The 25,942-nt window shown below is 58.2% G+C and overlaps 1 protein-coding gene across 3 annotated transcripts in view; it reads left to right on the top strand.

Annotated features, from left to right (window-relative positions):
• The window catches only part of CASZ1 (castor zinc finger 1), a 120,670-nt gene that overhangs the window by 43,615 nt on the left and 51,113 nt on the right, over positions 1-25,942 (top strand). The window contains exons 3-4 of one of the 3 annotated variants that reach the window (XM_042996023.1): positions 12,947-12,998; positions 24,581-24,619. In XM_042996023.1, the coding sequence (XP_042851957.1) occupies positions 24,604-24,619 (16 nt within the window). In that variant the 5' untranslated portion in view covers positions 12,947-12,998; positions 24,581-24,603. Of the gene's footprint in view, positions 1-12,946; positions 12,999-23,665; positions 23,694-24,002; positions 24,140-24,580; positions 24,620-25,942 lie in introns of those variants that run through there. The other 2 variants (XM_042996022.1, XM_042996021.1) reach the window with 2 other exon arrangements.

The raw sequence follows: 25,942 nt of genomic DNA, 5'->3' as shown, positions 1-25,942 counted from the left end.
CACAGTGCTGCTTCTTGCGGACCCCTTCTCTCAAGCACCCAGATCCTGAATGTTCGGTGTGTGCAGCCTGAGGCCATCACCTTGAACTTCAGGGTTCTTTCACTTCTGCCCCCTTCATCCACTGGCCGCGTGCTTGGGCAGGAACACTGCTCCTGGGTCTAAAGGGAAGGCGGGGAGGTATGGTAGAAAGAACCAAGGCTTTTCATTCAAAATGTATCACTTTGGACTCTGGCCTGGCTGGGGTTTTTTTGTTTATTTTATTTTATTTTATTTTATTTTATTTTATTTTATTTTATTTTAATTTATTATTTTTGAAGTTTATTTATTTTGAGAGAGAGAGCGCATGTGAGCAAGCAGAGGAGGGGCAGAGAGAGAGAGGGAAAGAATCCCAAGCAGGCTGTGTACTATCAGTGGAAAGCCCAGTGTGGGGCTCGAACTCATGAACTGTGAAATCACGACCTGAGCAGAAACCAAAAATCGGACGCTCAACTGACTGAGCCACCCAGGTGCCCCTGTTTGGTTTTTTTTTTTTTTTTTTTTAGAGACAGAGAGTAAGTGTGCAAATAGGGGAGAGGGGCGGGGGGGGGGGGCGGTTAGGGAATCCCAAGCAGGCTCCACACTCAGCACGGAGCCCAACAGGGGTCTCAATCCCACAACACGCAGGATCATGACCTGAGCTGAAATCAAGAGTCAGATGCTCTGGGGCGCCTGGGTGGCTCAGTCGGTTAAACATCCATCCGACTTCGGCTCAGGTCATGATCGCGGGGTGTGTGAGTTTGAGCCCCACGTCGAGCTCTGTGCTGACAGCTCGGAGCCTGGAGCCTGCTTCGGATTCTGTGTCTCCCGCTCTCTCTGTCCGTGCCCTGTGCTTGCTCTGTCTCTCTCTGTCTCTCAATAATAAATAAATGTTAAAAAATTAAAAAAAAAAAAAAAAAAAAAGAAGACTCAGATGCTCAACCGACTCGGCCACCCAGGCACCCCTGGCCTGGCTGTTTTTATGCATCTAGGGCATGGTTTCTTCTTTGCAAAAAGGGAGCAGTAATCCCATGCATGGGCAGGATCTGAGGGGTAATTCGGCTCACCTGTGTTGAGTGCCCAGTGACAGGCCTGAGATAGGGTAGGCCCCCACAAGTGCTCAGTCCGCAGTGGGTCAGGACTCTGGAAGGGCCTCCCCGGGCGAGGGGATGGAGGTGATCATTTCCCAAAGGACCTCGCAGCCTTGCCCAGCCGTTCCTTTCCCTCTCTGGCCCTCAGCACCTTTGACAGCATGTGCTTCCGGCAGGGCACAGGGCATTCCTGGAGAAGGGGCCTTGGGGGCCCTCCTTGGGGAGCCTGTGGACAGGCCGGGTGTTTTATGGAGTCCGGGGGAGTCCTGCATTAGCTGTATCTGTTAAATGCCAAGAAGCCAAGTTGGTTTAATATGATTGTAGCTGCTGCTTTGATAAATCAAAATAATTAAAAATAATAAATTTGATTCCTCAACCAACAGGCCGTGTGTGGGCACAGGGCCTGGGCTGCCGGGCTAGGGCCGGGGAGGTGGGAGGGGGCCCTGGGACACGGGAAGGCCTGTCTTTGTGGGATCATAAATGAGGAGGTGGACGGCAGCTCAGCAGATCGACTGGGGGAAGAGGGTCTTTCACTCTGCAGAGCTGTTGGCCAGCCCGGGTGGGAGTCCCAGCTGGGCCTGCCGTGGGCTCTGAGGCCTGGGGCTGCCCTCGGTTTCCTCATCCGTCCACCTGCCTCACAGGGCCATGTGAGGAGTCCGGCCTGCCCGTGAATGCCGGTCAGCCCCGTGTTGCGTAGGCCCCGGTGGCCCCTCTCGGTCATCCTTGCGCCCCACGGCCGAGGTGACCCCACACGGTCACAGCAACCGAGTAGCTCGCCAGGAGCTCTTCCTCCAGCTGCCGGCTGTTGTCCTAACACAGGATTGTTCTGTTTATGAGGACATCCCCGGTTGTAGACGTTTCTATTGATAGCTTCCTTCTGCTTCCAGAGTTGTGGCAGGAAGTACATGCCACTCCCCGTGGACCCTGGTCCCTGGTCTGGGCGCTGGCAGCTCTGACATGGGTGGGTGGGTGGGTGGGTGGGAGGGGGTAGGGCGGCTGGCCCCTTGGTTTCCACTCCGTCCCCTTCCCCCCCTCGCCCCCGCTCCACAGCCTCAGGAGCCGTATTTGGTGTCTGATCCAGAAGAGCCTGAGCAGCTGGAAATCTGAACTGAGTGGAGGGGGCAGGGGCTGGTGGGGAGGGAGGGACAGGGTGTCTGTCTCTTTAAATGCACTTTGTGTCAGTGTGATAAGGAATTTGATGGCTTTATCAGAAATACCAAAGCTTTATTTAGCAGGGCGAGGCCCACACCACTCAGCTCCACACAATCTGCTGATAAATTGCAAAAAAGAAAAAACCCAACATCTCACCAACACCCAGCACAGCAAGGGAGAATAGGCAAGGCGGACGGGAGGGCAGGGGAAGCAAACTTGGAAGCTTGGGGGGCTATGGAGGTGCAGGGGGTGGGAGCGGCCATGGGTGCAGGGCTTTCTGGAAAAGTGCTCACAGGCAGGCGCTCCTCCATTCTCCACTGGTAGCCTTTGTTGATTTTTCTGTCATTCGGCCAGAAATGCAATAATTATCTTCATTCTTCCAGGGAGAGGGCCGGTGAAAGAGACCTCTCGTCTTCCTTGGCTGCTTTTATCTCCCGCTCCTGTCCCCCCGCCAGCCCAGCCCACCCCAGTCTCTAGGTGAATCCTCCTGGCCACCCGACTGGCAGAGCTGGTGAAGGCAGGGCTAGCCTCACGAGGGGGATATGTTTGGCCGAATGCAGGAGACGCTGTCAGGGGTGGGGAGTTGCAACTGCAAAAAAGGGGGTCCCTGCTCCCTACGGCATGGCCAAGGCAACTGGGGAGGGACAAAGTCTCTGCCCAGCTCCCAGGAGGAAGCTGGAGGCGCAGTGGCAGGGCCCCCCCCCCCCTTCGCCTACTGTGACATTCCAGGGCTTTTCCATGCTATCTGCCGGTTGGGTGGCTCTTGGGGAGCCCCCTATCCTGGCCACTCTAGATTTCTGCACCTTCTGGAGGGTCAGCAAAAGGGCAGAATGACATTTCCATCTCTGTTTCTTCCTCCTCAAGCCTTCTCTCCGCGTCCCGTGTGTTTCTTCTTGGCCCTTTCTCTTGGGGAGGCCCTCCCCTGACCTGGCTCTCCGGGCCTGTGCCCCACAGGTGCAATCAAGGCAGCACCCGGTCTTCCTCCTGACTGTCCGTGCCCCTCCTTCTCCCCTCTGCACCCCATGAACCTTTTGATACGAGCAAACCGAATTGAAGCCCCCACGGTCCCCACGACACCTCTTTGGGTGTGCTTCGAAGGTTTTCTGCCTTCCGGAAACTGAGGCAGGTACCCCCTCTCGGGGCCCATAGGAGAGCCACACGGAACGGGAGTGTGTTGGGTGCTGTGTGTAGGTGGCAGCAGAGGCACCTGTTTCTCCAGCTTCCTGGGGGCTGTCCTCTGCCCGGCTGCACAGGGACACTTCCTATAGCCCAGCTGCCTGGCTCCCGGGCCCCTCACGCCCTTCTAATGGCGCCACAGTCTGTCCGGGCCAAGGGCTTGGTGTGGTCACCACGGGCCCTGCCTATCTCAGGTCCAGGGCTGCGGCTGCTACTTTCCCCTACCCGGTGTTCCTCTTGGTGCCTCATTGTGTTGGTTGAGGAGGGGACATCTCTGCCCACATGGCCATCCCGAAACATGGCGAAAGGGCCAAGGCTGGGCTCAGGGCTTGGGGCTCAGGGCTCAGGGCTCATGGCCCATGAGCTGACCCCTCAAACAGGATAGAGGCTGGGTGAGGCCAGAGGATGCTTCCGGGGCAGTTATGGGGAGCCCCAAGTCAGGCGGCCCCGAGGCAAGGGTGAACAGAGTCTATGAACAACTCTGCACTAAGCACCCTCACTGGAGCCGACGAGGAGCCGTGCGCAGGAGCTGAGCCCGTGTGCTCTCTAGAGGCAGGGAACCGGAGGGAGCCCTGGCCGAGGTGAGGCCGGCGGTCCCGGTGCCCTGGCAAATCAGCCTCATAGGAATTCCTGCGCTTTAGAGAGTGGCACAGCGGGATTAGCCCAACTGCCTGGAAAGGGGAAATGCTGGGCGGAGAAACAGGGGAGCTTGGAGGAGAGGGCGGGGGCCGGGCCGGCCAGGGAAGGGCAGAGGGTGGAGGAAACTGTGGCAAGGCCGCGGCCGGGAGACAGACAGGAGGAGTAAGTGGAAGTGACAGGGTCAGGCCAGACCTTTGTCCTCCAGCCTGATTAGAGAGTCTGCCCTGGATTTCTGAAACTTTGGGATGTTGTCGGACAAACTGGAGCTTAATTCTGTCAGAGCGCCGGGGAGATTAGAATTGACATCCTGGGAGCACATTCCTGGCTGGGCAGAAATCCAGCCCCCGCTGGGAAAAACCTGTGAAAGCATGGTCAGCCCAGGGGTGGCGGCGGGGGATGCCCGTCGGGCCCGGGGGCCACTTCGGCGCTGTGGGTTGGAGCCAGGAGCCTTCAGAAGGCTGGGCCGTGTTGCGGGAAGGCCCCGGCCCAGCGGAAAGAATGGAGGCAGAGCCGCTTCCGAATCTAACTGCTGGTTCTGCGCCTTTGCGTAGCGGTGCTGCCTTGAGAAGTGAGCTTAAGTTGGTGGAGTCTCAGTTTTCGCACCTGTAGGAAGGGCCAAGTCTGCCTTCTGGACCCACTGAACGTTCCTTTGAAGTTGAAGGTGTAACCTTAGAAAGCTGGGAGGAAGGGGTCAGACTCTTCTTCGTGCTCAGCCGCAGCAGAGACAGGACCCGCTGGAGGCCTACGAGGGCTTTGTGCCGTCCCTGTGGGCTGCTACAGCCGAGGCCTGAGACGGTGCCTGTCCCTGCACCAAGGAGGGCCTTTCCAGCAGCCAGCCCCGTCAGCTGTGAGAAGCCTGCGGTAAACCCGTGCCCTGTGTGTCTAAGAGCGCCAGGGATCCCCTGCTGAAACCAAGCGAGCCCCAGGAAGGGACGTGGGCCCTCTGGGAGCATCCGGTCCAGAATGGCTCCTCGCAGACCAAGAGGTGGGGTCAGAGGACTGGAGTGAGGACCGAGCACCTTAGCCCCAAACCAGGCCGTTTCTAGAAAAACAGAGTACCCCTCCCCGCTTCCCTCCTGATTCTAATGACTTCTAAATATTGGTAAATATTTTGGCTAATGCAGGCTCTCATGGCAGAGAGCAAAGCTGTCTGCAGTTCAGGACCTACAAATTATTTATTAAAGATCTGAGATGCGGTGCAATTATGTGGAAAGAACCCCCCAAAATTAAATAAATAACTAACAAAATAAATAAATAACAGCCACACTGGCCTCCTGAAGGCTTGGGGAGCTGCATACATGATTGCCGTCTTGATGAAATCCCCCCGGATGTAATGAGCTGATTTTCTGCTGTTAGATGAAGGGTTCGTTAGGATAATGGAACGAAGCTAAAATATAAATGACTCCCTGTCAAGAAGCAGCTTTTGTTTGTTGATCTCCTGACAGTTCCCGGGCCAAGGCAGGGGTTTATGTGTGCACACGCATTCAGGAGCGGGCAGGAGGGCGGGAGAGGGCTTAGGGAGCTGCCCCGGGGCCTGGCTCTCCGGTCATCCTAGGCTTTCCCTGCAAGGTGGCCCTCCTTACTTTGGGGAGCCCCAGAGCCCTGGTGGGGTGTGGGGGGCAGGAAAGTCCTTGATTCAGACCCTCCTTCCCCACCCAGAGGACAGACAGCTTGTTGCACGAAGCGGCTGGGGAGCGGCAAAAGTTATCTGGGGAGCCTGGCAGAGACGGATGGGCTGGGCTGTGCATGTGGGGAACCACACACGAGACGAGATGCGCCGAGCGTGCGTGTGCAGGGGAATGGTAGCATCGAGGATACGGAATCCTAGGCTCTTGAGTGACGTATGCTGAGGGGAGGCCCAGCCCTGGAGCCACCCTGGCCTCTCCATATTATCTTTTCCCTCAGCGGTCCCAAGGCGCAGCCTACAGAGAACCTAGGAATACTGGGCAGTTAGTGCACGCCAGTCTCCAGGAAGAAGGGGCCCCTCTGAAATTGTGATGATTCACCCTCCCGCCCCCTTGCTTGGCTTTTCTAAGACCTATGCAGAGCTGCCGCATGGGGAATAGCTTTCTCCTTTCTCAAGCTGCTGCTGCTGCTGCTGCTTCGGCTGTATTATTTTACTTTATTGTGGTAAGATGCAACTTCACGTAAAATTTGCCACCGTAACCATTTATTTTTTTTTAATTTTTGTCAACGTCTGTTTATTTTTATTTTTTTATTTTTTTGAGAGAGAGAGAGAGAGAGACAGAACTCGCGCGGGGGGTGGGGGGGCAGAGAGAGAGAGGGAGACACAGAATCCGAAGCAGGCTCCAGGCTCTAGGCCATCGCACAGAGCCCGATGCGGGGCTCGAACTCGTGAACCGCGAGATCCTGACCCGAGCTGAAGTCGGATGCTCAGCCGACAGAGGCACCCGGGCGCCCCTGTCGTGACCATTTTAAGCTGCACACGTCAGTGGCACTAAGTACATTCGCAGGGTTGTACACCCGTCACCAACATCCAGTTCCAGAAATCTTTCATCACCCCAGACAGACACTCTATCCCTACGAGCAGCCACTCCCCAGTCCCCCTGCCCCCTGCCCCTGACAACCACCAATCTGCTTTCTCTCCCTATGGATTTGCCTGTTCTGGGCCTTCCATGTGAATGGAATCCTACGACACGTGACCTTTGTGTCTGCCTCCTCTTACTTCGCATGTTTTCAGGGTGCACCCGTGTTGCGCTGTGTGAGACTTTCCGTTCCTTTTCAGGGCTGAGTCATAGTCCACCGCGCGGTGTTTATCCAGCCATCCTGCCGCTGGGCGTTCGGGCTGGGTTCGTTCACCTTTCGGCTGTTGTGAATAGAGCATCTATGAACATTCTTGTCCACCTTTTTATCTGGGTCCGTTTTCCATCCTTTTGGGTGTATACTAGGAGCCAGGTTGCTCCAGCCTCTTCAAGTTAGTAACAAACTATATATTGAGTGCTTACTGTGTGTCGGACCGTAGTGCTACGCGTTATCTCAGTGAACCTTCACAACGGCCGGGAGAACCTGAGGCTCCGGGAGGACTCTCTTTGGTTTTCGGCGGTTCTCCAGGCCTAGGACAGCATCCGGCATAGAGGAGGTCTTCAAGAAATATTTGATTTACTGAACCAGCTGCCTTTGAGGTGGGGACTCAAAAGCACCCCTGCTTTTCCGACGAAGAGGCTGAGGCCTGGAAAGGCTAAGCGGCCTGCCCCACCAGATCCCGCGGTGGCAAGTGACAGAGGCGAGATTCAAGCCCCATCTCCCTGACTCTGCTCTTTTTAATTTTTTTTACATTTTTTAACGTTTATTTATTTTTTGAGAGACAGAGACAGAGTGTGAGCTGGGGAGGAGTAGAGAGAGAGGGAGTCACAGAATCTGAAGCAGGCTCCAGGCTCCCAGCTGTCAGCACAGAGCCCGACGTGGGGCTTGATCTCATGAACTGCAAGATCATGACCTGAGCCCAAGTCGGACCCTTCACCGACTAAGCCACCCAGGCGCCCCTCCCTGACTCTGCTCTTGATCCCTATGTTGTAGGTTTTATCTTCCTCCTGCCTAGCGCCATGCCATGCACACGGTATGTGCTCCATGGAATACCTAAGACCACTGCAGAGCAGGGGACAGAGAGAGATCTAGGGTCGATTTACCTGCTAGAGGGGCTGGGTGAAGCCTGGAGCCGGCGGTGTCTTTCTGTGCATCTGTGTGGCAGAACGTGCCCATCTGTCCAAGGAGGCACTGCCACCCCCTCATTGAGCCCTAAGCTGGCAAAGACTGCACTGGGCACTGCGGAAACCTTGTAGGCAATCTGGCCAGAATTACTCCTCACCTTGACCTTTGAGGCTCCCCGATGGGGGACAGCAAACCCGGCCACCGACCTGGATCCCTCTTATTAGGGAGAGGATGGGTCCCACCAGGAAGGTCTCAGGCACCTCCGCCTTGAGTGGTCAGGCAGGGCCCCTGGGAAATTGGAAGACTTTCTTCCCTCCATGGGGTCTCAGGAGGGGTGGGGAGGCCCGCTCCTCTCCTGGAATCCGAGAGAGTAAGGCAGGAATGGGGACCCTGCAGGACAGCATCCAAGGCCAAGGCCTGGTCAGGGAAAGACTGAGACACAGAGGGTGAGCGAGAGGGCCCGGGGCTGGTGGGGGTCAGCTGCGTACTTCCCTGCTTTTTAATTTATGTTACTTATTAAAAACATTTCCTGGGGCGCCTGGGTGGCTCAGCCGGTTGAGCGTCCGACTTTGGCCCAGGTCATGATCTCATGCCTCGTGAGTTCGAGCCCCACGTCGGGCTCTGTGCTGACAGCTCGGAGCCCGGAGCCTGCTTCGGATTCTGTGTCTCCCTCTCTTCTCTGCCCCTCCCCGGCTCGCACTCTGTCTCTCTTTCTCTCAAAAATAAATAAACATTAAAAACAAAACAAAACATTTCCTGAGCCAGGACTTGGACAGAACAGGGCGGGAAAACCCCTTTCCTGCCCCCAAACAACTAGACTCTCTCTCCCTGTTGACCTGTACAGATTTTTCAGGATTCTGGCCAAATTCCAACCCAGCTTGTGTTTGGAACCACCCCCACGCCCACCCCTACCCCAATCGAGAGTCCTGATCTGATTGCTGGTGCTGGGCCTGGGCGGCCAGCCCCACCTGCCCCCTGCCTGCCTTGGGGTGTCGGGTTCCTTTCCCTAGGAGGGGACAGGCACCTGCTGGATTGTGCAGAGCCCTTGGCCCCCTCTTTGTCCCGCTAACCACTGTGTAAAAGTTTCGGGCTTCCTTTGACCTTTCTGTTTTGCCTGGTTATGCTGAGGCTGTCCCACTGACACGCATCTCCTGGCGTGTTTGCTGGGGTAGCTGCTCAGCCCCTGCCTGCGGCCTCTGTCCCTGGCCCTTCTCCCCTGGCAGAACTTTCTATTCTTTCTTTTTTTCCCCCGGTATTCCTCTCTCTCTCTCTCTCTCTCTCTCTCTCTCTCCTTCTCTCTCTCCCTCTCCATCTCTCTCTCTCTGTCTCTCTCACTCTTTCACTCTTTTAACATGGTTTTCCTAAAAAGTTTTTTAATCAATCAAATTTGAGGCAGAAAATAGGTTTTGTCACGCCTGGTCCCGGGGTGGTGTGGCTCTCACTCAGGCTCCTGACAGCTCCTCAATGCAGGAAGGAGGCCAAACAGAATATTTCTCGGGGAAAGTGCCCGTTTCCATGACACTGTCCCTTGTTGTCTGTGCTGCCCCCCTCCTCAAGCTGCCGGCTGACATGGCCTCAGCTCCTGTGAAAGGGCCGTGGAGAGGGTGTGTGTGAGGGTGGGGGAGGGGGCAGGGGACAGCGCTGGGGGGTAGATGGGCGGCCGACAGCTGCCCCGAGCCTCCACGGCCTGAGAGGGCTGGGGAGCAGGTAGGGGCGGCAGGGACGAGGAGCCTGGCCTGGTGCTGCATAATCAGCTGAGCCTCATAAATATGGGGCCGGGGAGCCGTGGGTGAGACGCTCGGAAGCCAAGTCCAGGATAGTCGGTGGCTCCAGCCAGAGGGGACTACAGCTGGATGAGGCCTCTTCAGGTCCCGGTATGCTGGACACAGCAGCTTCCTCTCCCTTCCCGCTGCCCTCTCCCTCCTCTCCGGGGCTCTGGCCCCACCCAGCCCTCCTTCCACCCCAGCACTCCTTGTGCCCGGAGGAGCCCCCAGCGTCCCAGCTCCCCGGCCCACGGTGCCCCCACCCAGAGCTCCCTGCGGGCCCCCCGGGTCTCCCCTCTCCTTCCCACTTCCCTCTGTCTCCTTCCCGTTTGGGTCTTTTTCTCCTTCCCCTCTCTCTTCTACTCTTCTCACTCTCTTTTATAATTAATGATTAGTTTTAATTGGTTTGCTTAGGCAGCCTGACAGCAAATTAACAGAAGCCAGCCCAGGGCTGCCAGGCTCGGGGAGAGCCCACTGCGCTCCGGCACTGGCCGGGCGAAGGCAGGCCAGGCTGAGCCCGGGCCCGTGGGCGGGCTGGGCGAGCTCCAGAAGGAGAGCTGTCACAGCAAGGGTCGGGCCACACCTGGCGGGTGCAGTGGCCAATGGGAAGAAGGCAAGAGGATCTTGGCACACAAGGCACGCAATCGGCAACTTTCTCTGTGCACTTCTGTTCTTATCCTCCTCCTCACCGCCCTCCCCCCCGCTCCCCGCCCGTTCTCATTCATATAAGACATCGTCCATGTCTTTGGAGATGAGGGCCAGGTATAAAAGGAGGGCGGGGGCCCTGCCTGCAGACTGGGGCAGGGCTCGCTGGCAACCCCACCCGTCCGCAATCATGCCGTGGGCCAGTGGGGTTACCAGCTTGACACCTCTGGGACCAAGCTCTTGTTCTTTCACATGGACAGGAGGGCCAGCAGGTGACCAGGCTGTCGGCCCGGTTAGCTCAGCTGCCTGCCTACAGTCCCGAAGCTCGAGGACCTGGTTCTGTTTGTGATTTGCCGTGCCCTTCTGCACAGAACTCAACCTTTTGGCCCTCGGTTTTCTGGTCAGGGTACTTAGGATAAGTACCCAGAGGGTGGATGGGCCCGGTGGGGGGGGGGGGGCGGTGCATAGACAGCTGGCAGAGAATAGATGTGTTGGCCACGATCCCTGAGCACGTCACGTCTCGTTCTTAGCCAAACGTAGGGTCTCCTGCTCTGCTCTGTGTTCTCCCGCTCTGTACCTGTCCCCACCCCCCACCCCCCCGGCCTTGCAGAATCCTTTCTTAACTGCAGCATCTTCCCTGGTCCTCTGCTGGGTCCTGGGTATGCCCGGCCACTGGCTCACACAGGCCAGACCAGACGTCAGGGACAGTGAGAGGCAGAGAGAGAGAGAGAGAGAGAGAGAGAGAAGATGCCCAGGGAAGAAGAAAGAGGTGAGGCTGAACTTCTGAGGCTCCCGCTGAGGTTCCAGAATGCACCCAACCGACCTCCCTGCTCCTGTCTGCCAGGCCACCCGCCCCAGGGGCCGCTGAGGGACACCACCCCGGTCCTGGTCCCCACGGTCAGCAATCCTGCCCCGCCCCCTCCCCACCCCGACCAACTCCCGCAAAGTTTCCTCCGAGTGTTGTGTGCGATCAGATCTGCAAGTTGCTCTCTAAGCTTCTTGTCACATTTTGACTTAATGAAGTGCAACTGCTGAGGGATTTGGGTTCAGCGCTCCGGCCTCCCTCGCTCCCTTGTTGTCAGAAAACAGGGGCGGTTGGGGACGGCAACACCGCGCTGCAAGTCGTTATCATTCCGGTCAGTCTGTTTAACACAAAATTAAACAAAGAACTAATTAGTGCCTCATGAATTAATAAATGCACAGTTGCAGGGGAGGATGGGAGGGGAGAAAAAGGTGGTGGAAGGGAGATACTGGAGTTACGGGGTTGGGGGGCTTTTGGGGGTTCAAGGGAGGCTGGCCAGGGTGCCTGGAGAGATCTTAGGCAGAGCGTGTGGGACGGACGGACAGCCAGGCCCCGGGCCGGCTGGCTGGGATGCGAGTCTGACAGCCAGGCCTGCCCAGCGCAGTGCCTCTCAGCGGAGGGGAGAGGCCGGGCTCTCCAGCCCCTGCCCTGCGGCCCCGCCCTGGGCTCGGCCTCCACGTGCCCAGCTCCCCTCTCTGGCCTCCCCCTTCCTCTCTACTGCCCCCTATCTCAGTCCCCCCAGTTGCCTGCGGACCCCCAGCCTCTCACCATCTGGGCCAGGTGGGCATAGGAGGCCCGTGGGGCAAGCCTCCCCCACTGCCAGATGCCCACAGAGCCCTGTGTCTGGCAGGGTGAGCTCTGCCCGGGTGGGCACCTCTGCCCAGGCAGCCCGGCAAAGGCAGCAAAAGCTGGCAGGAGACCCAGCCCTCCTTAGGAAGACCTGTCAAGTACAATTAGCATTATCTGTCCAAATATGTCCTGGGAAAGAGAGGGAGGGCTGCAGGACTGGGTGGCATTCCGGGAGCCCTGTGCAAGGTCACCTCACCTCTTGCAATCCCCCCAATCTGATTTGGGGATTACACAGCCTAAGGAAATTGGTGTTATTCTTCTTGCATCATTGATAAGCCACAAATGAGGGAGTGGGGAGGAATAAACATAATAAACAGGAAACTCTTCCCAAGTATGGGTAGGGTTCTGAGGCCCCAGAGCTGGGGGGAAAGGGCGAGGGGGGAGAGAGGGGAGGGGGGGAGGGGACAGAGGGCTCCTTGGGTTTTCTATCCACATCAGGAGTTCGTCTCATTGGAACCTGGCTCCCCAAACTCCAGTACCAGGCAGGAGAGTCTGAGCCTGGCAAGCTGGGCTGAGTTATATGTTGGCTAAAGACCCTCTACGTTGTTGGACCGTGTCCCTTGCCCTGCGTGGGCCCCCAGCGTGGGTTGTTGCGTCTCATCGGTAGGACCTCAGGCTAGAAGGTGCTACCGTAGCACCCTCCTGGGTGGTGACACCTGTTGGTGCCATGGCCCCTGGCCCACCTCTCTGTCACCCACTTGCTGTAGCAAACAGCTTGGCATATAGCATTTGTCTTTTCAGGGGCTGGGGAGGAGAGTGAGGGAACGGGTGCTGCTGTATTCTGTGGTCCCCGGGCCCCTAGGCTTAGCCACTGCATCCCCCACCCACAGACTCCCATCTCTGCCTCCACAAGAGATGCGTGCAGTACGTTCTGACTGTTCCCTCTTTGGTTACGGGTGTCCCGAGGACTGCATTTCTGCTCTCAGCTCTTACTGCTTTCTGAACTGTTTCAAATTTTGGTTGGCATATACTTGAATGAGCCCAAATCCATTTTTAACCCCCTTCGCCGGTCCTGGAGCATCAGCCCCTTGGCGCATAGGTGGCAAGGACCCCTTGGGCACACAGCAGGATGGAGGGCGAACACTGGGGAGTTGTGGGCATCCCGCCTTGAAAGGCTAACGGGCCTCTTCTCTCTCCCTCCCCAGGATGAAGTGACGCCCCTACTTTGAGAGAGGAGCCTCTAGGACCCGCTGCGAGGTAAGGCCTGAACCCCCTCCCTGATCCTTGTGTCCTCTCCCCTACCGGTGACCACTTACCTAGTACTGGCGTCCCTCCGGGGTTAGGAGGATTGGGAAGATGGAGACAGGGAATTGGAGGCACGCTGCCCACTTGAACCTGGCAAGAAAAGATGGCCCCGGTAGGAGAATCTCCTATTGGCTCTTGGGCCGGAAATGGGCAGGGGACATGTCGATTGCAGACTTTGGGCATGGAATGCGTTCGAGGTGGTGTGGGGCAAGGAGGCATTTCTGGAGCCAGGGTCTGGCCGCCCTTCGGTGCCATCCCCAGGTCTCCGCTGTGGCAGCCGCTGCTGGCTGTCCCTAGAAGCTCTGCTTGTAGCTCTTGGGGAGCCCTGCGGACTTGAAAGCCTCGGAACTCCAGCCCTGCCTCTCTCTTTGGAGCTGCCGGTCCCTGGTGGCCTCCTCCTCCCTCCATGAGAGGCTGGCAGGGAGGAGGCCTCAGGCCCTGAGCCCAGATCAGGCTGCTGACTCGCCCTTCCCAGGCCCAGGGCTTCCCGGGTCTGGCCGGGCCTTCACAGCCTGTCTCAGTCCCCGGGTGTCTCCAGGAACCTCGGGGGCCACCGGGCCTCGGCCCCAGGCAGCGCGGTGTCAGAGGTGACCGGTGGAACGCCAGTGTTATGTAAATAGCGGGACCTGCCCGGCGGGCGAGCTGGCTGGCTGCAGCCATCCATCATCCCCGCTCGGCGGGGCGGGGGACAGACACGGCACCGTGCGCCTGGCTCCAAACCTGTTTGTTTTCCCTTTGTCTCACGCGTTTCGGGCCTGGCTGTGACCGGCTCCGGGTTTTGTCCCGCTGGCCCCCTCCCCCGGGAGGACGGGGGGAAGGGAGGAGATTCGTGCTGCTCCCACCGCGGCATCCCTTTCGGACTTCAAAGGCTCCCCCAGCATTGTCTGTGCCTGCGGGCAGTGGCCCTGAAAACGTGATCAGAGGCGGCCGGTGTAGGGCAGGCCCGGCCCGCGCCCTGCGCTCTCACTGGGGCCCGTAGATTCCTCCCTTTGCAGCCAGCTCCACCCTGGTTACAGCCCTCCCCGGGCCTCTCTCCTCGCCTTCCTCTCCCCTGGCGTCCCTTCTGGCCAGCCCGGCCCACTGCTGCCCACTCCCGTCCCCTCTTGGCCGCAGGGCAACACCTCTCTTGGGGCATCGAGACTCCTAGAGTGTCGAGAACTCCCAAGTCACTCCCTGCCCCTTCATATCATCCACGAGGATCTGAAGCAAAGCGAAGGGCCTCTTGGCATGCTGGGCGCTGGAGCCAGTTCCTGGACATCTGTTTCCCAGACCAGCGCTTGTTCTTTCCCCTTCTTTTTATCTACCCTCTGCTGGTAATGAGGGCCTGACGTCCACCTGAGGCCTCTGCCCAGCCCTTCCCTTCACTTCTTGGCACGGTCCATATTGGATACTTCTGTCCCCAGGTGGTGGGACCCCATCTTGGGTCTTGAAAGTCCAGCCCTAGGTGCTTTCCATTCTCTGGAGCAAGGCGTGGCCCACTGCCCTTTTTTGTAAATAAAGGTTTATTGGAACATAGCCACACCCATTCCTTTGCATATTGGTTCTGGCTGCTTTGACTCCAGCTGCAACAGAGAATGTTTGGCACAACAAGCCCAACGTATTTACTCTCTAACCCTTTACAGGACAAGTTTGCTGTCTCCTGACCTCTGCTCTTTTCTTTAAGTGGCAAAATATACATAACATGAAAATTACCATTGTAACCATTTTTAAGTGTATAGTTTCCTAGTGTTCAGTATGCCCGCCGTGTTGACTGTCACGCTGCCCTGTGCCCTTGTCTTCCGTGGGGTTGCCCTGAGGGCCGCGGGCAGTTGTCCGGGAGCCTGTCCCAGGGCTGTGGGCTGCCTGCGGGCCTAGTCTGTTTGGGGCCACCCCCTCTCTGTCTCTCTGTCCTCCTCAGGGCCTCATTCTCTGCTCAGTGCCACCCATCTAGAAGTCCTGGCTTGTCTTCCCTCTGACAGCCACCGTTTCCTCAGAGCTCGGCATCCCTTCCCATGAGCCCTGCGTTAGCCTTTAACCTTCACCGAGCTCTCAGATCAGTTCCCTCTTCCGTAAGGTGAGCAGAATAGCTACTTTGCAGACAAAGTTATTGGGACAAATGAGTTAATGTGGTCAAAGGTGTCTGGCCTGGGGCCTGACAGGTAGGAAGAACTCACATTCCCTCCTCCCCTCCTACCTTTTCACCTCCCAGAGCACCAGCAGTCCCTGGGCAGGTTCCAAGGGGTTCCCCACCCCTGCCCAGGGACTTCTGAGTCTGACTTCTTGGGGGACGTGAGTCTCCTCACTCCAGTGGGCGCAACGGGAGGAAACGTCCCCCACCCCGGGTCGTGGGCTGAGGGGCGTTGGGGTTCTCGTGTCTGTGCCCTGTCCTCCCCATCTGCTGCAGGGCCCTGGGAAATCGCATACCTTCTCTGGGCCTCAGTCTCTCTGTCTGTAAAAGGGCTTCCTGACCACCATGCTCTCTGCTTCAGAGGCTGTTGCAAGTAGGAGCCAGGTGCTTGGGGGAGAGCTGGGAAGGCTGTGTTCGTGGGTGCTGCTGGGGGCGAAGGAGGACAAAGGTAGAGTCTGGGTTTGAACCTGGGCCCGTTCTGGGGGAGGTGGGAACTAGGCCATAGTTCCTACTGAGAAGTCCCTGGAGGTTACATGGTGGGCACTTGCTCTGTACGGGCACAGGGACCAAGCTGCCGTGACACGTTGCCGGTGCCGTGAGCTAACGGGCGGGGAGGGAGGCCAGGGGAAGGGGAGGGAAGGTGGAGCTGGGCAGCAGTCGGAGGTCTGAGGCCAGAGCCGTGTCCACTGGCCGCCCACTCCTGCTGCTGCTGCTGCCGGCTCTCTTACTGCGTCTTTTCACGGGCTCCTGGCCTTGTGCGTGTGTTTTCCCTCCCAGCATCCCACCGGTCTCTCTTCCTGCTTGCCTTCCCGCCACCCATACTGCCACCCCCAGCTCCACGGCTCTCTCTCTCTCTCCCTCTCTCCCTCTCTCCCTCTCTCTCCTTTTCATCTACTCCGAAGGCTTTACTTTACTTCCTTGTCACCCTAATTGATTGCATTAACCTTTCAGCGTATTGGATTTCCTCGGCATCGTGCAGAGAGCCCTGCGCAATATGCTTATAATCTGAGCCATAATGGACAGTTTGCAGTCAACAAGCCCCTTCTCCCTTCTCTGCCATCGGCCCCGTGACATCTCTCTTGCCCAGGCCACCATGGCCATTCCCCCCTCTCGCCCCCCCGCTGGCAGGGGTGGGGCAGTGGGTGAGGCTGGGTGGAAGCAGACACAGCTTGGACCCACTGATGGATCTCCCTGCATCTCCCCTCCTCCCGGCTCTGCCCCCCCCACCCCCCCGCCCCCGCTCTGCCTCTGCTTCTCCAGGCCTCCCGGCCCAGGTCCTTTGCCAGGCCTCTGGTCTTCGAGAATCCTCTCGGCTCCGCCGTCTGCTTCTGGGACTCTGACTAATGAAGGGCTCACGGGGCCAGCTTGGATTTGGGGAATAAGACAGTCCCCTGGTTCCACCGGATGGTTCTCAGAGCAAACCATCACTCCTTTGCTTGCCTAGGAGGCTTTGGGGAAAGATGATGGTGAGCACTTCAGGAGACGGAGAGACGTGATACAGGCCGCGGGGCAGTAAGTCGGAGAGAAGCTCCGTGAGGCAGGATGGCTTAGCCTCACAGGAGACTCGCATGGGGGAGGCAGGAGAAAATGCGAGCTGGCTGCTCAGGTTAGTAGGAAAGGGCTCCCTCGGGTGCGTTCCAGATGGGCACCTCCTCATCCAGCATCAGGCAAAGGAGCCAGTCCGCGCCAGCTGCCCCGTCCCGGGTGCTCGGCGAGTCCCGGCCCCGTAGGTCCTGGCTGGGGCTGCCAGCCTGCAGACCCAAAGCCCGGTCGGCTGAATCTTTATTCACAACAGGATGGATGTCGGGTTGAATACATTAGTGTCAGGCCGGAGGAGCGGGACGGAAGCTCCCCTTAGCGCTGGTGGTACTTCCTCTCTCCCGCGCTGTTCCCCCCTCCCCGCCCCCACTCTCTGTCCATCATCTTCTCCTTCTGAGCATCCCCTCCTGCCATCCCTCCATCACTCCGAAGGGCAGGCTTTGGCAACAGGCGGGCCGGACTAGGTCCTTCCCACCCTCTCCCAGGGATTTGGGGGGTGGGCAGAGGGCACAGCAGGGAGAAGCCACGCAGCGAATTAAAGTTTGGTGATTGTCAGTGTCAGGAGAAGCTAAATAACCCTGTAACTAGTATGAAGGTGAAGTCACGGCCTGCTGCACATGGAAAATATGAGTGCTCTGGGAGACAGGGAGAGTGAGCGGCAGAGTCTGCCCGCCGTGGTGGGCAGCCTCCTCTCCAGGGACCCAGCCAGAGAGGCGGGAGGAGGGCCATGCCCTCTCCCACCGCTGCCAGGGAACGGCCGCCCAGGACCCCCTCCACGTATGAGGGGCAGCTCAGCTGCTTAACAACCTGCTGGCCCAGCACTGGGGACCCGGGGAGATGTCCGTAGGCACCCAGCAATATACACTCGTGGACCCCAACCCATCCGCCTGGGGCCATGTCAGTCCTTCCTCGCTCGTCCCTACTAGTGCCAGGCTGTGTGCTCTGGCCTGTACGACAACTCTGTGCAGTAAGTGCTATTGTTCCCCCCCCCTTTTTGTCCCCACTTTTTTATAACCCACTTTACTGAGCTATAGTTTACACGCAGTGTACAATTCATTGGCTTTTTAGTATATTCCCAACATCGTATGGTCGTCACCACTATCTAATTTTAGAATGTTTTCATCACCCCAGAAAGAAACCCCGTACTCATTAGCAGTCACTCCACCTTCCATCCCCAGCCCTGGGCAATCACAAATTATTCTCTTTGATGCTGAGAAAATGGAGGCTCAGAGAGGGTCAAAGACCTGATCAAGGCGGCACAGCCAGTGAGTGATAGAGCCGGGGTTCAAACCCAGGTAGCGGGACTCCAGAGTCAGTGCTCCTCGAAGGACCGCCCGATGTCTTGGCTGCGCCCCCCTCCCCCCAACATGCCCTGCTACACGTTGCTAACAGCCCGGGCTCAGGCGTGTGTGAGCACCATCCAGACACGTAGGCCCAGGCGGCAACACGCGTCTCTCTCCCGAGGTAGACTTGCGAGTCCATACAGAAAAATCTCACACCCCTCGGAAGGACAGCCAACGTCCCCTCCTCTTGAACCTTCTCTTCCAAAGCCCAGCTCCTGGAAGGGAGGGTTGGCTGGCACAGGAACCAGCAGCAACAGGGGAGCTAAAGTGGCCAGCGAGACCTAGGTGGTTTGAGAGTTTTAAAAGGAGAAATCCCCATATCGCCTGTAGCCGATCACTGTAACTAAAATCCAATGCCAACACAACATTCCAGAACAGGTCCCGCCCGGGTTGGGGCCACCGGTTGGGGCCACCGGCTAGGCCTTGCCGTGCCCACAGGAGGACTCAAGGAACTCAGCTCCCACATCACACTTACTCTCTTTCCTTCTGACTCTCACTCTGCCCTTTGCTTCTTCTGTCCTTCCCCCACCCCACCCCCCCCACCCCCCCGCCGCCTCTTTCTTCCTTACACTCCTGCTTTCACTCCCCAAAACTTCAAACAAACAAACAGACAGACGAACGTTTGTGGCCATCCTCTTGACTCGAAGATTTGGGAATTAGCGTGAAACTCTTGCTGCCTCTGATAAGGGATGAGTACAGGGAGAGACAAAAGGAAAGGTAGGCCAGAGAAGGAGTCTGTTGGATTTGGTTTGGGGTTTTTTCCTCCTTCTTCTCGCTCCCTCCAAAGCGGAGGATCCGGCCGGGCCAGTTTGGATATTTATTAAGAAAAAGCCAAAGATAATTAACTTTTTTGTTTTTGTTTTGTTTGCGGGTGCCTCCCCTGCTGGCACTGCTGACTGCCTGGCAAATTAAACCTGCTCCCTGCCCCGGCGGCGGCTCTGCTGTCGGCTGTCCCGACACCGCCGGGGCCCATCAGCTGCCCCCCCGGCCACCCACCTTGGGTTTCAGACCTAGGGTCGCTTTATGCCACCACCGATGCCACGTCCCCAGGCTCTTGTGACTTCTAGAGCAGCCTTTAGAGCTGGGTAAGTGGCCTGCGGGGAGACAGAGAGGAGGGCTACTGTTGGGGTTGTGGCCAGCATTTCCCTCGGAGGAGAAGGGGTGAAAGAGTAAGGGCTGCCAGGGGGGCCAAGGCACACCCTCCGGCCAGTTCAGGGTTGTCAGCTTTCCAGAAGAGGGTGAGGAGAACAGAGAATGAGCTGCGAGGGCAGGAGAGGCCAGATTTGGGCCGTGCCCACCACCAGCCTTCTCCTGGGAGGCCGCTACACTGCGAGGACCCGCGGCCCCTGGGAACGCTCTGGAGGAGACTTGGGGCCACAGCACCATCCCCTGGTATCTGTCCGCCCTCAACACTGCCCCCCGTCCCCCTCCCACCTCTGGTGCAGCCTAGGCCACGCGGGGGCCCTGCGGAGTGGTGGGGAGCCGGCACTGCCTCGGGTCTGCTGCCTTAGAACCACGCAGAGCCCTGAGGCCGAGCTCCGACCTGAGCCCGAGCCCTGTCCTGTCCGTGGGCCAAGTGACAGACCTCTCGATGGGCAGACAGAGTTGGGAGCCAGGACGGCCAGTGAGGAAGGCAGGTCCTCTTGAGGGGCCAGCCAACCCCAAGCTTGGAGTTGGAGGTGTGGTTTGCCCCTCTGCTAAATTAATATGCCTCAGCCCCTCCCCTGGCAGAGACCGCTCCTCTGTCCCCCTGGCTTCATCCGCAGCTGGGCAAGGAGGTAGCGATGTGAGGTCCTTCCAGGAGGGGAACCTGCTTGGGAGCTGGGCACAGAAAGGAGGGCGTTTTTTTCAAGGATTTTGCTGGCCCTTTTTTTTTTTTTTCTCTGAAATATAAGGATGTGCAATTTTTTTGGTTTCAATTTAGCATTGGAGAATTTTATAATTTAGTAATTAAAATCTCTGATAGGCTTTAGAAATTGCGGCTAATTGAATTTAATGGGAAGATGATTTTCAATTTTATTTGATTACCGGGACCCCTGGCATCGGTATTTATGGGAAAAAAATGGGAAATGTGCTGTGTGGGCTAAGATGGCATAATTGAATTAGGGATAATCGGATTTCTCCGTCATGAATTTCACTATAATTTTCCTATAATTTTCCATTAGATATCTAGTTTACAAATATTCACAAAGAAATGAAGCTCTTTCGGAATGGAGATTGCTGGCTAACAGGATTACGGGGCCGGGCGTGTGGTTGTGCCAGCCTCTACACCGCCATAATGCGATCCCTGTATCTGCCTTCTACTTAGCTTAAGCCTGGCCTCAGCCGTGCGCTCCCCCACCCACCCCACTGCTCCTCTCTGTCCCTGTCTGCCCCCTGCCCCGACACCCGCCCGTCCACGGCCCGCGACTCCTTGTGCCCTGGCAGACGGTCCCGTCCCCACGCCCCGGCGCTTCCTGTCCGCACGGTGCGCGCTCGACGTTCACCCGGACAGCCCTCCCTCCGTCAGCCTGAGGAGCACACTCACACGCAAACACACGGACTCCCTCGCAGGTGCGAACATGCTTATTCACATGCACACACACTCCTTTGGCCAAGGCTTCTGTGCCCTGGCCCAGTCGCCTCAGAGGGAACCAGTTTATTGGGATCCTGGGGTGGGGTGCAGGAACAAAAGGAGCTTTGTTCAAGTTTATGTGAAAGTTACAAATTCAGAATGAGAGCAGATAAAGCCTGAGATATCTGGTGTGTAAACAGGCTGGTGAGTGAGAAGGCCCCGGGCTCGGGAGGGGGAGAGAATGAGTGGGCCCTCTGGGGGTGTGAGCAGACCGGGAGCCAACCATGGAAGCCGGCCTGGGGAGCGCCGCCGGGTTCCCCTGGACTCGTGTGAGGGGCCTGGTGGGTGGGCTCGCTGTGCACAGCTCCCCATTCGCTCTGGGGGTGGGGCGTACAAGGACGAGCCAGCGTCTCTGGGCCCAGGGCCTCAAGACTGGGAGGGACGGTGGCATTGGGCTTTCCGTCCCCCGAATCCCAGGCACAAACGTCCTCCCTGTGGCCTGGCCTCAGGGTCTAAGAGGTGTCGCCACATCGGGATCCTCAAGGCAAAAATGGGCCACAGCCTCAGAGATGCCAGAGATGTGGGCCTCTCCCCTTCGTACGAGCACACACCCAAAGAGAAAGAAAGAGAACTCTGGGGACCCCTCCATTGTGCAGCCTCTGACTCACACCTCGTGCATGATCTTGATGCCTCAGGCTTCTTTCTCCTCAGACCTTCTCGAATCGTAACATGCCAAGATGGCCTCATTCTCTGTGCCTCCCTGGCCTCTTCTCCACTCTTGGACAAGGCCTCTTAAGCCTGCAATGGCTGATCGCGGCCATCGCCTTGGCAGCCCACGCATCCCTCCACCACTTTGCTTGATGGGTCCCTCTAGCTGGCCCTGTGTGTTCTGTGTCCTTCCAGCTCTCCAGCCTTTGTCAGAGGCCCCAAAGTCACCGTGCAGCCAGTCCAGTTGGCCTTGTCTGGGGAACTGAAAGGCATGCCCTCCCATGCCCTGACCACCATCGGCAGAAGCCACAAGGACATTCAGAGACAGCCAGTGGGCCGTGTGGGTCACATACGCAGGGGACTCCTGATAACGCACATCATCCAATAAACCCTGAACTCGTACTCTTACGTCTTCAGGCTTCCTTCCACACCCTGGTTGCCCAGGTGGACAAGCAGGCACTCAGGATTGGGGCTTGGGATTAACTGCCTGTTGTGACAACCCAAAGCTGTAGGCCTTACTTTGGAGAGCCACAGGTGAGAGCACCCAGAGGCATGTGGAGACTCCAGAGTGGTTCTGGACGCAGAGGTCCCCTCTCCAAGATCCCACGTGGGGAACAGAGCCCAGGGTCTTCTGTGCATGATTGCCCTGTACCAGCACATGTCCTAGCCTCCAGGTAGCACGTGGCTTGGCCTCTGCTCCTGTATTCAGGGCGTTGGGGTCATGGGATGCTCAGTAAAGCTTCTGGGCCTCTCCAGCTACTCTTCCTCCAAAGGGACAGGGCAGGCCTGAAGGGTGGAGGGTTGTGTGTGACAACCAGCAAAGGGGGTTGCCAAGAGTCAGCAGGGGAGGGCGGTCAAATAGGGGAGAGATGCAAACCTCCTCCTTGTGAGGCCATTTGGAGCTAAAAAGAAGACGAAGAAGAACAATAAGGGGAAAGTGGGAGAAAGAGTAGATTGGTTTTTTTCTCTGACTTCTTTGCCCCAAGGTTTCCCTGGGCACCTCCCTTGGCAAAGTAGAAATACTGCAGAAATAGTCCAGTGCCATTTTGCTGAATGCTGCCCAAAGACCAGAGAAAACCCAGGGTCTATTCCGTTCCCCTCACTGAAGGCAGCGTGGCCTTCCCTGAAGCAGGAGGAGAGGAAGGCAGCAGAATGGTTACACAAGGAGCAGAGGGAGAGCTAGAGACAGATCCAGGTACTGTACCAGCTAAGCTGCCCACGTTCCTGTTCCAGCTCGCCTGGCTGTCTCCTTCCTTGAACACCCCCCCCCCCAAATCCAATGGGTAACTTGGATCACTAAAATTTAAGGAATTCCACATACCTGTCTGCAGCAGGGACGTCTGGGGGACAGGAGACCCACAAAAGTGCTTTCTGGGGGGGGGGGGGGAGTGCCTTCCAGGGACAAGGAGAGCACAAGGAGTCCTGGTCCAGAGAGGAACTGGCAGGCAGGAAATGCCGCGGCTGTGGGGCAGGTGGCTTGACCCTGGCTCCTTGGTTCAGGAATACCTCTGCCCTCTATGCCCGGATCCTTACCGGGGCATGGCGGAGGAAACAGGGTGGGAGGGAAGCCCACGTGATGGCATGGATCTGTGTTGGGGTGCTCCGAGTAAAGGCTGCCCAGGGGGGTGAGGGGAAAAAAGAGGTGCTGGACTCCCCTCACGGCCCAACTGAGGGGCTGGGGGCTGAACTTTGGAGGAGGTGGAGGAGGAGAAAGGCCGGGAGAGCAGAGATGTGTAGGCGGCCAGGGTTGGCCTGGGTCGGGAGGGCACCAGGGCCCAGTCAGGGCAAAACCAAGAGGAAGTGGCTGAAGCCTAGGGTCCTGGCTCTCCTGGAGCCTGCAGCGGCGGCTGGCTTGCAGAGCAGCGCGAGCGGACTCACGTGTCCCGGGCCACCACCGTCCCCCCCCCCCCCCCCCCCCCGGCCGACCGCTCGGCAGTCTTTCCTCCTTGGAACTAAAAAGCTCCGCCACCCCCCCCCACCCCCCCCCCCCACCATGAGAGTCGGGTTTGAGGGGACGTGGACGCTTTGCTCCCCCGGCACCCGCAGCACTCTGGGCGCCCGCCGGCCGCGCGAGGGGGAGCATGAGGGCGCGGCCCGGCGGGCGCGACCCCGTGGCGCTCACACCTGCGCCCGCCGGGGCGGAAAAGTTTGCGCGGCCGCGCGCGCCGTGAGCCCTCGGCCGGCGGACGCCGTCGAGCGGCGCCCGCGGGGCTCCGGGCGCAGAAGGGAGCGTGCGAGCGCGCGCCCGCCGGCGTCCGGCCAGAGTTGCTCGGGGACGCGAGCGTCGCCAGCCTCGCCCCTCCCGCCCCTGTCCGCGCGCCGAGTCCCCGCCTCCCTCTTCCCGAAGTCTAAGGTTTGGGGACTCGCAGAGCCAATGAGGCCGGCCGCCAGAGCGGGTGCGCTGGGGCCGCGCGCGCGCGCGCGCGCGCGCGTGGGGAGAGGCGGGGGCGCGCGTGCGGGATTGGGGCGGGCGCGTGCGTGCGGCGCGGCGCGGAGGGCGAGCGCGCGCCCATTCACTCCGGCACCGCGGCGGGCGGGCGGGCGCGCGCGGGCGGGCAGAGCTCTGCTCTTTCACCTGCCGGGGCGGCGCGGCCCGGCCCGGAGGAGGCGGCGCCGCGGCCGCCCTGCCAATCACCTCGGCGCCTGGCAGCGCCCCCGGCCGCTCCCGCCCGCCCGCTCCCTCCTGCCAAACTGTTACCCTGAGTGTTACCGTCAGGAGCAATGACATCAGGGCTTTAAAACAACTTGTTATTCGGGGAGTAATCAGTTGCAATTAGGCATTAATTAAGTATTATGAAAGTTGATTATTTAAGTGAATTCGGCTTTCGACTCTCCGACTATGGTGAGTACGGGAGTGGGGCGGGGGGAGGGCAGGGGGCGCCGCCGCGGGGCTCGACCCCGGCGCGGGCGGGGGGCGCGGGCGCGGGCGCGGGCGGGGCCGAGCGCGGGCGGGATCGCCCCTCGGCCTCGAGGGCCGCCCGGGCCCCCCGACCCGGGCCGCGTCTATAAATAGTTTCTCTTTTAGTTTAATAAACTCGAGAGCAGAGCGGAGCCGCTCCGAGTGTGCAATGCCGGAGCGTGAGAGCGAGCGGGGAGGGAGGGAGAAACTTTCGCTCTCCCTCCCGGGCCCCCCTGTCAGTGCTCGCCGGGTCCCCGGGACTGGTCCGGCCCTCGCTGGGGGGTGCGGCGAGCGGAGGGGGGCGGGAGGGGGGCGGCGGGGGGCACCGCGAGAGACTAAACAGATGTTTTTTCTTTCCTCTTGTGTTTTTGGCGTTCCTCGAAGAGTTTGGGACCAAGGAGAGGAGAATGGATCTCGGTACAGGTACCGGCGGTGGGAACCAGGGGAGGCTCTTTCGCTTTTCTTTCGGTTCTTTTACGGAAGTTATTATTTTTAGCCCAATGAGGTAGCAGCTGAGCAGGGGGTGGGGGCCGGCCTGGAGAGGGTCCGGCGCCCGCTGCGCTTCTCGCCCTGGTTTCTGGATTGCGAGGCTTCTGATGATATTATTGTTATTATTTGTTACTTGCTTAGTGACTGTGACTAATTTGATGCTTGTCATTATGAAAGAACCGAGGGGAGAGGGAGCTGGGGGGCACCCAGAGAGAGGATTTAGGGGTTTTCTGTGGGGGTTTTTGTTCTCCGTGTTTTTTGAGTGGCTCCGTGGTGTGTGTGTGTGTGTGTGTGTGTGTGTGTGTGTGTGTGTGTGTGTGTTTGTGGGTGTTTCTTTTTCACTGCAAAGATCTCTGTGTGTCAGGCTGTGGGGTGTGTGTTTTTATTTTTTCAGTGGGGGGGGGGGTGGTTTAGTTTTTGAAAGCAGCGTCCTGTTGGGAAAGGTGGTTAGTCTGGTTTCGGGGCGACTGTCTCAAGGTAAAGGAATTTAATTTATTTGGGACAAGGCTGTGTCGGATGATCAAGCTGCTTATTATGGCTAATGAGTATTTTTCACCTGAGAATCCGTGGGATGCGGCGGCTGTTATCAGTTCAAAGTGAGGGGCCCAGGACGCTCTCTCATCCCCCCTTTTTGCTCCCCTCCCCCAGGGGGACACCAGACAAACTACTAAATTTGGATTCTGGGTTTTAGAGGGCCTAGTATGGCGCCTTACGCTCGGGTTCCCGATAGCATGATGCTGGCCTGGGGCAGTTTATCCTGATATTTTGGAGCTTTTATCGGTTTTAATCTAAGTTTTTCAATATTTTGCTTCTCTTTTCATCTGGGGTTCCAACCCGAGCCCAGAGTGAGGTTTACCATAAGCTCCTCAGGCTTTCAGTTAGCCAGGTCTGTTGAAACCACATTGTGACCAGGACCCTCAGATCCCAGCCTGACAAAAGCCACTGTCTTCTTTCTAAATGTTTTTGAAAGAACTCAGTAGTAAACAGGTTGAAAATTCGTTGAGGCTGATCTCTGAACCCTTGTGTTTGATTTATAGAAGAATAGGGGGCTGTTAGGCTTGTTATTTGTAATGGGCCCAAGTTCATGGCATTGCCCCTTGGGACCCATGAGCTGACATTTGACCTCCTGAGGTCAAAGGGGAGTGGGCAGAGAGGGCAGGAGGCAGCAGGGGGGTGGGCAGGGCCAGTGACATGGTGACCGACTTCGGGGAAGTGGGTGTGTGTTTGTGGGGAGAGGGTGGCTCAGAGCTTGTGATT

This window comes from Panthera tigris, chromosome C1 (genome assembly GCF_018350195.1).
Source record: "Panthera tigris isolate Pti1 chromosome C1, P.tigris_Pti1_mat1.1, whole genome shotgun sequence".
Classification (NCBI taxonomy): domain Eukaryota; kingdom Metazoa; phylum Chordata; class Mammalia; order Carnivora; family Felidae; genus Panthera; species Panthera tigris.
The sequence above is the reverse complement of the archived record's forward strand: the minus strand, read 5'-3'. Positions and strand labels throughout refer to the sequence as shown.